Source organism: Aptenodytes forsteri, unplaced genomic scaffold, assembly GCF_000699145.1.
Source record: "Aptenodytes forsteri isolate BGI_AS27 unplaced genomic scaffold, ASM69914v1 Scaffold72, whole genome shotgun sequence".
Lineage (NCBI taxonomy): Eukaryota > Metazoa > Chordata > Aves > Sphenisciformes > Spheniscidae > Aptenodytes > Aptenodytes forsteri.
In genome coordinates, this window is record NW_008796193.1 from 2,584,268 (window position 1) to 2,597,269 (window position 13,002).

The 13,002-nt window shown below is 42.4% G+C and overlaps 1 protein-coding gene across 1 annotated transcript; it reads left to right on the forward strand.

Moving 5' to 3' along the window:
* The first annotated feature begins 548 nt into the window (after positions 1–548).
* LOC103906168 (uncharacterized protein CXorf21 homolog) lies at positions 549–5,602 on the forward strand. Its single transcript, XM_009288008.2, is given in 5 exon segments — positions 549–702; positions 1,119–1,272; positions 1,737–1,956; positions 3,884–4,830; positions 4,832–5,602. Coding segments are annotated over 2 exon segments (924 nt in total). The 5' UTR covers positions 549–702; positions 1,119–1,272; positions 1,737–1,956; positions 3,884–3,930; the 3' UTR covers positions 4,856–5,602.
* Positions 5,603–13,002: the final 7,400 nt, after the last annotated feature.

Genomic DNA, 13,002 nt, shown 5'->3' on the forward strand with positions numbered 1-13,002 from the left:
CCCCGTTAACCGGTCAGCTTCTGTTCCGCGTCTGCATGCGCGTAAAATGCGTCGTCTGGGCTGAAATAAGGGGCTCTGTTTGCGTGCTGCTATAGTTAACCTAATATGATAATTGCGTATGGTAATAGTGCTGTATTATTTACTTTTTCCGTGTATGAATGATGTGGTCACTTATTTTTCTTTCTTTATAGATTCTGCTTTAAGTTTAGCCTCGGATTCAGACATACTCGTCTTGCTGAGTGTTTCTTCTAACTGCAGTCTGTTTTCCGCTTCTGAAATAACTTTGGTTTTGTCTTGTTCTGATTGTATTTTTCTAAATATAAGGCTTGGGTTGTGGGGTTTGGTTTTTTTTTTTTGGTAAGATCTTATTGATCGCAAGTTACTAATTTCCTTGAATATCGATGCATTTGACACCTGAGTACAACTAAAACGAAAGCTGGCTTGTTTCTAATCGCTCAAGACTAATTGCCTAACTTGATTTCTTCCTCTCTCTCTCTGTTACTTTTGTGTTTTGTCAAAACTGCTGCACAAAACCGGTGGCTGCAGCTGGCAGTAATTATAATCTTGGTGAAGGAGGCAAGGCTTAAAACTACAAGGAATTTCAACCACCCTGTTCCCTGTGAGGTCTGGTCCCCTCCGAGGCTGGGGGCAGGAGTACTCTGTTGAAGTCACGACCACGTCTACCGTGCAGGAATTAGTCATGTAAGATGATTAAAAGTAAAGTAATTTTGAAGAGCCTTTAAATGTGAAATGAGTTTTGTATAAATTCAGTGGGAATAAAAATAGCTTTCATTCTGCCTCCATAAAAACTGAAGTCTTTTGTGAAGTATAGGTGATGAGGAGGGAAGAGGAATAATTTTAAGGAGACTCCATTGGACTTACATGGTCATAGTTACTTCAGACCTTACGTTAATTCATTTCTAAGGCACATCATTATTTTACTGCCAAAACATGTTGCATGATGGGTTGTGTAATGTTATCTTTACACTCTAGTTTTATTTTACCTTTTTTTCTCGCTCCTATCATTACACTAGCCAGTGTCTATTTAAGAGCTTTTGTCTAGTACTTGGATGAGATTCAGCTTCTGATTTTTTTTTTTTTAACCTTCTGAGAAAAAGGAAATTGAGCAAAGGCGTCGACAGAAAACTCTTCAGACTGTCTGTGGACTGGATCTAGTGGTGTGGCTCAGCGCGTGAGCTCGGTTTCAGCCTCTGTGAGAAGGACGTGCTAAAAACACCGGGGGGGCACCTCTGACATGCCGCTGAGACAGAGGTAACTTTTGAGCCCAGAGAAAGTGTCTTTGATCAGTGACGAACAAGACCATCCACAGCTGTCTGATGGCTACTGCTTTCAGAGAGGCAGCTTCTCATAGTTGCGTTTTATAGACAAATGATATTTCATCAAGGTCTTGATGAAATGAAGTTGCCAACTTCTTCCCTTCCAGAAGAAGGTCACAAGACTATAAATTTAGCTGTTAGTTTCAAAAGGGGAAATGGTGTAAGTAACGTCGCCTCTGTAAGTCAGGTGGATGATAGTACAAAACTGAACTTCTCTAGATGGAAGTGTTTGGTGGAATTCGGTTTCAGGTTTGAACAGCCTGGTGGAGTACAGGCACCCTTTCCTTTAACAGCCTTTGTTGTTTTTAAATGATGTATTATGGCAGTTAGCAACTCATCAGCATTGCACCACGGTCAGAAACATCTCAATTCATTTTTTTTTTTAACATCCTCTTTTAGATTTGCTGTCACTCTGTATTCAAAAACCACACGCTCTTCCAGTGGGATCACTTCTGTTTTAAAAGGAAAAAAAATGGAGAACTGAATCACGTGTACGTCGGGTTTTTTCCCCACGCACACAGCAGTGAAGAAGAGTATGTAAGAATCTATTCTCTTACAGCAGCTGTAGTAGGAGAGCTCTGGGCGATGTGACTACCCGCCTCTTACCCTACTAGGATTGGTAAGTCTGGGCTTTTTGTGCCTTTTTTTTCTGACTTACGCTTTGTTCCAGAGCGCAGGCACCATTTACTTTATTTGAAAGAGAGCAGTTTTGCTAAGATTACCATGTTTAGCTCTTACATTAGCACTATGAGCATTTTCAAAGCAATACAGCAACATTTTCTAGCATGTAAGGGCCTGGGTACCTGGGTCCTGTTTTTCAGAAGCAAATGAGGCATGCAGCATTCCAAATTCCATTGACGTTCAGCAAGATTTGGACTGCCAAGTACTCTTGTCTCCATTGAAAATGGCACTTGGTTTCCTAAGTCCCTTAAGTGCTTAAGAAAATGTTGTCCTGCTTTTTGCATATGTAAATGATTCTGTAGACAAAGGGTTACGCTAATGTAACCAGGAGAAGGCACGGTGTACTGCCTTTCTCGCCTGCTTTGGTCTCGCTTGCAGGCGTAGCACAATTCCAGTGGTACCTTCAGCTTCAGGGAGGGAACAGTGTGATTTAAGCTAAAAAAGAACCCCAAAAAAGAAAAAAGCAAACGGTTGTACTGTGGCAATGTGTAAATTTGGGAGGGAAGTCGGAAATTTCCATCTCTCAGTGGAGTTCTAGAATAGCTTTCTGGAAGGAGTACTGGGATTAAAAAAAGTGACGCAGTGTATCGAGTTTCATTGCTGAACAAATAAGCCAGAGCATATGGTGGGGTTGCTGATAGTTAGGAGGAAATGAGTAGAGTGAGGAGGATCTTTCTGGTTAAATATCATATTAAATTTGCAGAGGTTTTGTTTGTGTGGCGAGCATCTGGTGACTTGTATGGCATTACTACTGATGTAAACTGCCAGCACTGTGAAAAGTATTGAGCCTTAATTGTCCACGATAGAAGTAGAGTCTTCGGTGTATTTCAAACAGCATGCCAGTACGTCATGTTCTTTGGGAGATTTACTATGTACTCTTCAGTAAAACTGCCTCATCCCTTGCCTCTCCCCGCTATTTCAAACCACGAGCATGCTAGACGTGTGTGAAGGTACTTGAAATATGCGGAGCTTAAAAAGCCATTTGAAGAACAGAGGGGTTTTCTTGTGTTTATCTTTCCCGTTCCTCCGTAAGAGGAGTGGTGATGATCTTTCCCTTAGTGAGTTCAGGTCAGACTTGGCTCTAAATGGAAAGATTCCCTTTGATTTTAACAGTAGGTGAATTGAAAAGGAATGACGAGGAATCGTTAAACGTAGTAGATTATTTTGAGACATATTGGCTAGCTTCTAATTATTCACGTGCATTTAGTAAAACTCTGGAGCCTATCTACTCGTCGCTTTACTATTGGGGAAGACAAATTAACTATTCATATCTTTTAAAATCATCATTAACAGAGACTCTAAAAACATCTGTATGTGTGAACTGCATTTTGGATGCAATTTTACTGTACCCAAAGAACCATCAGCATCTTTTGAAGCTCCTTGGCACCTCACAGGGGGGCTCAGGCCAATTCCGAATTAACCTCTATGTCTGAATTTGATCTTGATTTCCTTCCTATGTCACCTCTTCAGCTCTTAGAAATTGTTGTCTTTCAATGGAAAAAGTTGATTTGCAACTGATGGTAGTGATATAGACAAGTAAAAGAATTGTGCTGATTTTTACAGCTCGTAAGTATGATCTATCTCAACTAGCCACACTGCAGAAGAGGTATCTAGGGACAGAAGTGGTATTACAGATGAAGAACCTGATTAATGCCCTTCCTGTATCTTCAGAATGATTTTTGGTGACATGGTATAGAGGTTAAAATTGTAGAAAAGCATGCAGTTAACTGTTTACTAAAAATAAATATTCTAGAAGAAAAGAAAAATTACAGGCAGTCTTTATGAAAAGTGCGTTGTTCACTTTTTATTGTTATTCCTCTTTGTCCAAATAAGTTTGAGGTACGCTGTCTTTCTTTCACTCGCAGGACTACATGGAACGCCGGTGATTAGGCTGTTACTCACACTTGTCATTATGTTGGCAGAAGGCATCTTAAGTAGACTCATATATAAGGAAAGCTGTCATCAAGATAAGCCTCGCAAATCTCATGCATCCAAAAAGGATAAAGAGGGAATCTGGAGACAGAAACTTGTAGACAACCCAAAAATTAAAGGCTTTGCTGATGGACGTGAGAAGCGGGATGAGATCTCTGCTAAAAGCAGCAAAATGGAGCACAGGAGCGGTCCTCAATGGAGATCCGTAAAAGAGGTACCTGCAAAAGATCAGAAAATGCTCGTTAAAGGAACTGTATCACCAGCTTTACGTATCCCCAAAAGAGAACAAAATACTGAACAGATGGATTTGTATAGCTCCTGGTCATGCAACAGCATTTATCAAAACTACCCTGACCTGCATATTGGGGGAGACCGCGTGGGGGACCATACGTGTGATTCAGGTTGTGTTTCGGACCATGTGTGTGATGAACTTCCCGATGGCCCTGTTTTACTGTCCATAGATATTCCTCTAGGCCAGTCCCCTCTATGTGAGCATCCCGAAAAGCCGACTATAAAGTCCCTGTCTGGAGATGAAGCTGGAGAAGGGAGTATCGTGCTCTGTGAGGAGCCTCTTTCAAACTCCATGCTCAACAAGTACATGGAAACAAAAGTGGCAGAGCTCTACAAACAGTTTTTTGAAGAAAACTTGACCAGGTGTGGTTCTGTAACAAACCTCCTCACTTGCAGTTTGATAAGGAATAACCTGAATCAGATAAGCTTTCAGATATCCCAGGAGCAGAATATAGAAACATCAAAAGCCAGAGAAGTGCTCTTGCACTCTTTAGCTTTGTTTAGTTTGCCTAACACTACCAACAGAAATAGCTCTGAATTTAGTACTCCAAACTTACAAATCTCAAACCCGACCTGCGTGAAAAAGAGCCGCAAGGATGCGGTTTACATCGTGACTGATCTGCTTAGCTGAAGAGGTGAATACGATTCAGATACGAATATTTAGCTCTAAGGATTAGGCTGGGAAATGAAGACATTCACGCACTACAGACTTTTTCAGATAAATACTTTAACACTTAAACCGTACTTTGTCTTTGTTAGCAGAGGAAGTAAAGGTCACTGCTTTCTCTTTCCTAATACAGAGTTTGAAATTAATTTCACTCTAAAACGCTAGCCAACTATTTTTATAATGTATATGTCCTCCTCCTAAGACTCTGGCTGTATGAGTAACTGTACTCATGTACCATCAGATTTACTCCTGCAAGAAAAATCAGTCGAGATGTGTGCTGGTAAAACGTAGATCTAAGACTGATCCAGCCAGTAAGTAAGGGTCAAGCTGTCTTTGCTGGGCTTCGGATTGGGCTGTATAGTTGAAGCCCAAGTTTTCGACATCCACGTTCAAATTTTGCTCCTGCAAAGCTTGGTCACAGTGGCTGAGAAAATACTTCTTTGGTTTGAAAATCTGGTCTGCAGATGGAGATGTTCAGGACTCTGGAATATTTTGTATATATTATCATACACAGGAAATGCATCGACATGAAACATGAATGAAGACGCTGATACTGTTGCACATGTACGTTTGTACTGCATAGGTGGAGTATGTTACAATGAAAATCTAGGTGAAATAGTTGATCAAGATTGTAAAAGTATTTCATTTTCTGTAAAAAAATGTTTTCCTTTTAAATAAATCCTTACCTCTTCGATGAAATCCACTCACCTTTCTGTCGGTATGTTGTTTTCTGTTCCATTTGCGTTTGTCGTAAATGGACTTGCCTTTATTTCCTTGGAAATGAAGCACCTGCAACCTTGGCAAGCTAGGACCGCCGCAGCGTTCCTGAGAAGGTAGTGCAAGCTTTCTTCATCTTCGTTTGGAAATTTAAATGCAGATTTTGACATGGAAATTTTGTTACTTAGCTTTCAACCCATTTTCTTCCTTTCCTATTACTTCTTCCCAGTAAGCGTCTCAACTGGACATTAATCGCTGTGTCACCGTTGTAAAATGATAAATTAGTCTGTGACCTGGTCTGCAGAAGTCGTCTTCTCGTAAGGACACCTCTTCACTTGCACCGTGACCGAGTACGGTTTGACAGTACTGAGTTTGCAATCATGAAATCCAAATCCAAAATCTGGCAACCAACTGTATTTATACGGTTGTAAGCTTTGTGCTAGTTAAATCGTTTTATCCAGTTCCTGATGCCACCCCATGCATGGGGACGGGATGAGTTCTGAAGCAGAGCTGCTCGGTGACACTTGCTATGAAACAACTAGCGTAGACCAAACCCGTCTCTGAGACATGTCTCTCAAACTCTGATGCATAATATGCTTTTTTTTTTTTAAATCTTCGTCAACCCTCTAAGAGACTATGAAGGATCTTGTGATCTCTAGGTAATAATACATCAAATGCGAACATATTTGTCTTTGTGAATCAAGGCACTTGACACCTGATCAGTCCTCTGAAGAGATCAAAGTTCTTTGTGTTTTGTTGGGGTTTTTGCGTGGTGTGTTGGTTTTTTTTTTATTAAATCCAGCATCTTTAGTTGTTGGGCTTTTTTAAAAATCATCTCTGAGCTGGCATTTATAATGAAAGTATCAGTAGGCTTGAAAGAAAGCCTCAGAACATCAAGAAGATGTGAATTCACAAGGGATTCACCTTGAAGCTCTTAATTCAAGTAATTTAGCTTATTAATTAGTTGCATTTACTGTAATAGAAACTGTACGATGGGGCTTAGAGTTAAAAATGTACCTGTTTTGGCCCATACAGAGAAGGAAACTTGCAGGAAAAAGTGTACCTTAAGCTGTACCTATGTAAAGACTGCACCTTCATGGCACGGGGCTCCTTTTGGAGGAGGAGGAGGATGCAACTGCGTCATTGTATGTGGTGTCAAGTACAGCAGCGTGTGTAATGGAAAGGGAGCTACAAGACTTTTGCTTAGCTTAAGATTTTTTTTTTTAACCTTTCCTGATGCCTTGCAATGTCTTTTAGGATCGGTGGAACTTAACTGAAGTTTATGGCTCAATGAATTTATGTACCTAATGTCTAACACACGTTCAGATGCAAGCATCTGGGGTTTAATAGGGTGTGTATATTCAAATTTGAGATCAAACCTCAAAGCTTCAAAATAAAGTACCAAAATAGTTGGCCGACGAGGCTACTCAGTCTGATGGGTGGTCTGAATGAGCCTATCTAAGCATCGAGCCAGTTCAGCACCTGAGCAGAGTGAATACCCCTGGTTTTGAGGTGTTTCCCAGCTTTTTATATACTTTGATTTTAGAGCTGTAGGGAGATGGGCGCTCTGCTTCTCTGGAATCGCAAAAAAATTATTTTTGCGGGCAGCTTTCAGTCTGAGGTAGACTTTTCCATGACAGCAATTTGGTAGGGTGGGTATTTTCAGACAGATGAAAGAAAAGGGAGATTCCTGTGGTTTGGTGACTGGCAGGATTGAAAAGACTCTGCTCCTGTGGGAAAAGTGATCTGGGTGGCTGAAGTAAGAACCGCGCTCTCCTGATTAAAGTGACAGGCAAAGGCAAGTCCTGCCGAGCATGTAGCAAGTAATTAAATAAAATCAGACTCCTACATGTCCAAGATCTAAGTGAACGCTCCTTGCCTCATCAAAATTCCGTTGACCTTAGTGCTGCAGGGAGTATGAGTAATACTGAAACTGGTCCCTGTCTTCTAAGAGGATGACAGGAAAGGATGCTTTGCTTTTGCTATGCGTTGCCCTAATCCCACGTGTGTCTCATTAATCCCCTTCTCAGCTTTCAAAATCAAGTCGGGAGTCCTTTGGAAGAGGCCAGGTGACTTCATTAAATTCTGGAGGAGTCCAGAGTGGGCGGCGCTCTGAAGTCTTCCTTGGTAGAGGTGCAGAGAATAAGTTAACTGAGAGTGAGAGGAAAAATATTCCGAAGGGCATCAGTAACCAAAGGGTTTGCAATTAACCGTAGGGGGGAAAAAAGCGCTCTGTGGCATTTGCGCTGCCTTGCCCTAGCCTTTGACTTCCCCTGGGATGGATTGATAGTTCCAACCAAAGTCTTGAAAGAAGTTAATTGCACAAGGTTCTTCCTCAGGAAATGTGGAAGTCGGAGTTTAAAGCTGAGGTCCGGACTCTGGTTGTTTTTCTGTCCTTCCCAGCCCTGAGAGACGCGTTAAGGGAGACCTGTTCTTCTCTCCTGCTAACCTCAGGATCCTAGCCCTAGATATTAAAGTCAACTGGCGTTTCAACATCGATGCCGGCAGACGCTGCTGAGCATCGTCACCTGCTACAGTGGGAGAAACCCTGCTGGACCTGCTTTTCCCGTCACCGTTAAAGAAATGGCGTGGCAGAAGAGAATATGGAAATGAGTATTCTGTGTTTGGTAGAATCTGAGGTTACTGTGAAGCTGTGTCCATCCCGCACCTTTTCAGGCCTGGTTTCAGAGCCCATTTTTGAATTAGTTTTATCAAATATGGGGACAATTGTATCTATAATGTAAATGCTAGAATGAAAAGAAAAGCTTGTTATCTGTAGCCTTTATTATAATTATAGCCTGTGTCACAACCCGATGGAGGCGAGGAGCGTCTCACGTAACTCGTGATAGCAGCCACACCGAAACCAGCCATGTTACGGATGCGGATGAAGGAAGGCTGTGTCTAGCACCTGTAAGGATGATACGTGACTTTATTGCAGGCATGCTTTTGGGTTTTGTTTTTCTAATGGAAAAACATAAGACGACTTAGTTTTTTAGAATTTTAATAAATGACCAGTTTGGAGGAGGGAAAATGGACTTTCCGCTAATTCATGTGGCTACTTAGCACAGTAACGCATGTTTTAGCCGTGCAAATGAAGATGTAGATAAACGCACGCTGTAAATGTATCGTACCACAGACTGTATTTTGGTATTGATCCTATGCAGTTTTGCCCATGGTAAAGTATCGTCTATGTACTTTTTCCACCCAGCATTTGTTACTCTGGTTTAATCCAAAACTTAAATAACTTCTCAAAATTCACTCCTCTTTGTAGGAAGAGAGATATCTGCGGTGTTGCTGCAGAGTACATTTTAGGAGCAAAATCTGGTAATTTCTGGAAAGACGAGACAAATACATTTATTATTCGCTTAGATACTATTTTTAGTTCCGTTTTATTTTAATTGACATGTTTCAATCCATGACGTGCTTTGGATTTATTTATGTTTGAATGATAGCGAGTCCCATTCTGAATGTGAGTAAAACTCCATCAGCTGCACTGGAGCTGTGTCCGTTTTCACTAGCCGGAAAAATGACTCAGTGAACTCAAATTACATAGGGAAAATCACTCAAAAGGTGCGCTTTTCCAGGCTGCTGAAGGACAGCACGTGTATTTTATTACAAATGAAAGCAGTGCCTTATTTTACAGGTCAGACACGGCCAGATCCTGGCTGGCAGTTACGTTTATCCACGTGCCAGAAAATCTGAAATTGAAGGAGAACTACTGGCAGGGAGGTTTTTTGCTTTCGTTTCCAGCTCTCGTTCCGTGTTCCCACAGAGAAATGTTCATCAGGCGCTGGGACCAGGACCCGGGAGTAAGCTGGGCTCTTCAGTTAAATCTTCCCAATTACCTGAGACCTACAGTTAGGGTGCCGTTCCCCCGCCTGTCACCTGTCGTGGGATATAAGGCCCTGTAGAAGGTGACTTAACCTACCTGGGTAGGTAATAGGGATTTTTACATGCCAGATCAACACTAACAATTTTTCTGATGTCTATTAAACAGTCAAATGATGATATCTAGTGATGGTTTCCTTTAGTACCTTTTAGTTCAGGATTTCCAGAGTTTTACAAACATTTTGCAAATAAATCTCAAAGTCCACCTCTCCTTGGAGGGAGGATTATTTCCCACAAAAAAGGTGCCCAGGTGTGCAGAATAACAGCTTCCATCAGTTGATGTTCTTATATTCTGCAGGTTAAAATCTAGAAAGATGAAATCCAGCTTTCTCTCTGCTAGTTTATATATGAAATTGCAATTCTGGGGTGGTTTTTTTCTGTTTTGCTCCTGGTTTACATACAGGTTTCCAAAATTTAGCTGTTTGATTTTAATTAACTTAATTTTTTTTTTCTCTACCAGAAGAACCTCACCACTTAGTTCCTGCCTGCGTCTCCTTTGAGTGAATTTGTGATAACCCCACCAGTCTATTGGGAATATAAATCACCTGTGTGGGTCAGCAGCCGCTCGGTAAATGAGTGCCCAGCCGCTAACAAACTCTGCCACTACCACACGCTATGTCCTGGCTGCCTGCCGGCTTCTAAGTGGAAATAAAAGTGTTCAGTATTGAGCTATGAATCCCAAGAGGCCAAAGACCTTCCTCCTCCTCCCATCCCGTCCCGCGCAGGGATTGCAGATATTCCCCCTTCGCTCGAGGGCTGTGCTCTGGGGAAGGCAAAAAGGCTGGAGGAACGTTTGATGCAGCGGAGCAAGCTGGGGGTGGGGGGGGGATTTGTGCATCAATCAGCAGCAGGATCATCAATCAGGCTGTCTGGAGCTGAATTACTGAAAACTTGCCCCAAATGTGCTGGGGCTCTTTTGCAGACTATGTCTATCAGGACTTTATTTTGCTTGGGATGCTTGTTTGGGGCTCTCTTTCAGGGAGAAAAATATGGCACTGCTGTTACCATCTTGTTAAATTGCCATTTCTTGGAAACAGTCTGGCATCTTGTCACTTTTCCTGGGGCTTTATTTATTGATATTTGTTCAAGTGCTGAAAGACGGGTGAGCAAGGGGCCGAGGAACTTCACCTGGTGAATGATAACTGCAGGAGACCAGAAGAGCCGCGTCTTTAAAACCAACCACAGAAGCAGCACTAAGGCTTGCAGGTGTTTTCCACGTCTCATTAACGCTGCTTCTCCTTGAGGGTAAGTGGAAACAGCGTCTTTCCTAAATACAGCTCCAGTTATGTAAAATTGCAATATGCGGCTCTGAACCCTGTGAAGCGGTTTGCTCCGTCCGTCAGCAGTGCTGGCAAGTTAGCCGATGCTGGCTCACGTGTTTATTTTGGTAGCGTCACTGCAGTTGAATTAACCCCAAAGAGGGCTGCTCGCTTTAATTTCTCTCTGCTATTTACGTGGGACCCGAAACCCCAGCTTTGCTGTGAAGGGTGGAGTTTTGTTCATCGAAGCTGCAGTTCTTCCCTTTGCGTTAAGACACGTGGTGTGGCTCTAATTCACGTCTCGTGCTTTTGTATTAGGCTTTTCTGCAAACTCTCAGGGCCTGCCGTACCCAGCTGTAGGAAGCCCCAGCTTACTTAGAACTCGGTTACTTACTAGAACTTGGGTTTCCCAAGTTCTAAGGCGCAGCATATGCTTAGAGTTCCCTGTGATAGAAATACACCCACAGAACGTTGCTGACATGGAAACTCTGACTATTTAGGAGTCCTTGATGTTGCTCAAAAAATTTCTTGTTTTGTGCAATAATATAATTTCTTAACGTGCTGTGTTGCTATTTTTTTGTCCTTATTCCCCATCTGTAGTGACTACACACTTCTGCTTTCCAGTGCCAAATTTGTAAAACACACTGACCATTTATTTTCTTGCTCTGTCCGTTGCTCAACCTTATAAAGTTGGTGATTCAATAATTACTACTCTGAGATGTAACAAAGTTAACAAAGAAGACTGAGAGAAAACCCAGACTCACGCCCACTCTCACTCTTTTTGTGTACGTAAGCTATATTATTGCTTTGTTTCAAATGAATAACACTTGTGAGCTTAATGGAACAGGGAATGTAACTGCAGACTAATTTCCAAATAATGTTGGCTTGAATTTTTAAATTGGCAGATTCCGTTCATTCTTATTCCTCTTTCCTGTGAGTTGAATTACAAAAAGCCTTTCCTGGAACAGAAAATGAGAATTTTAATGTTGCATATGCAAAAATCGTGCAAGTTAGACTGTAAAACAATACGCCTGGATGTTTGCGCTGGTGGTGTCTGAGTGCTGAGAAAGGAAGCCGACACAACTCCATTTCCCTTTGCTAACCGTTCACCGCTCGAGCCCAGCTATTAAACATAAAGTACGGGTCACTGATCACAGGCGACGCCGTTGCACTGAAATGGCTTTCGGACAGATTTATTGAATATTTTTATATAACAAATGCGTCCTAGGAAGTAGCCACCTGCTTATGTTTATACCACAAAAAGAAACCAAAGGCTGCGTTCGGCAGATTAAGGGTTTCAGAAAAAGTAGACGTCTCCTAACGGTGCCTCTCCAGCCTGCCTTGGAGTCCGTTGCAGTGCATGGGACCGGTGGGTGGGCGTCCAGAGAGCAGCGTGGTGCTCAGTAAGCCAACAGATGGGGACTGATCTCCACACCGAGTTGAAGTCCCTGAATTAAAATATCCACGATGTCGCTAGTAAATAGACAATCTTCAGGGGGCAGGATGCGCTCACACCTCTGTCTGAGGTGCAGAAACGTTGTGCTCATGTATATTGGATCTACTACAACTTTATCACAAGACATTTACAGTCGTAAGTTTTCGTGGAGGTGGCACTGCGGTTTGCCTGCTGTAATCGCGTATGCTGATTCCCGGGGTTCTTTCCCTCTTCGGCTCTTGCTTTATTTTGGGATTACAGAGCTATCATGACAAGGCACCATGACAACAGTATCAGTCGGCGTTTGGTTTGTCCAGGCTTGTGTATTTTCCCAGTGGGTGGTTAGCAGTTTGGTCAGGGGACAGGGAGAGTTGAGTAAACTGGCAGAAAATGGTGAATGAGAAGTTTTTTTTTTTTCCCCACCCTCCCCGGCAGCTGAGGCTGTGTGTGAGCGTGAGGGAAAGCGGCAAGAGCAGCAATGGAGAGGAAGCAGCTGATATCCCTCACCCTTCCCAGCAGCCAGACCACAGCTGGAGAAAGGATGGAGCTTTGCAAAAACGTTGACGTGACCCATGGGCAAGACCCACGCTCATCCTGCCAGGACAGGTTCCTGCAGGAGTTTGTTCCTCGCACCATGAAATACCTTCCAGTCTTGTTGTGTGTCCTGGTTTCGGCAGGGATAGAGTTAATTTCCTTTCTAGTAGCTGGTACAGTGTTTTGGATTTAGGATGAGAACAAGGTTGATAACGCACCGATGGTTTAGTTACTGCTAGGTAATGCTTACACGAGCCAAGG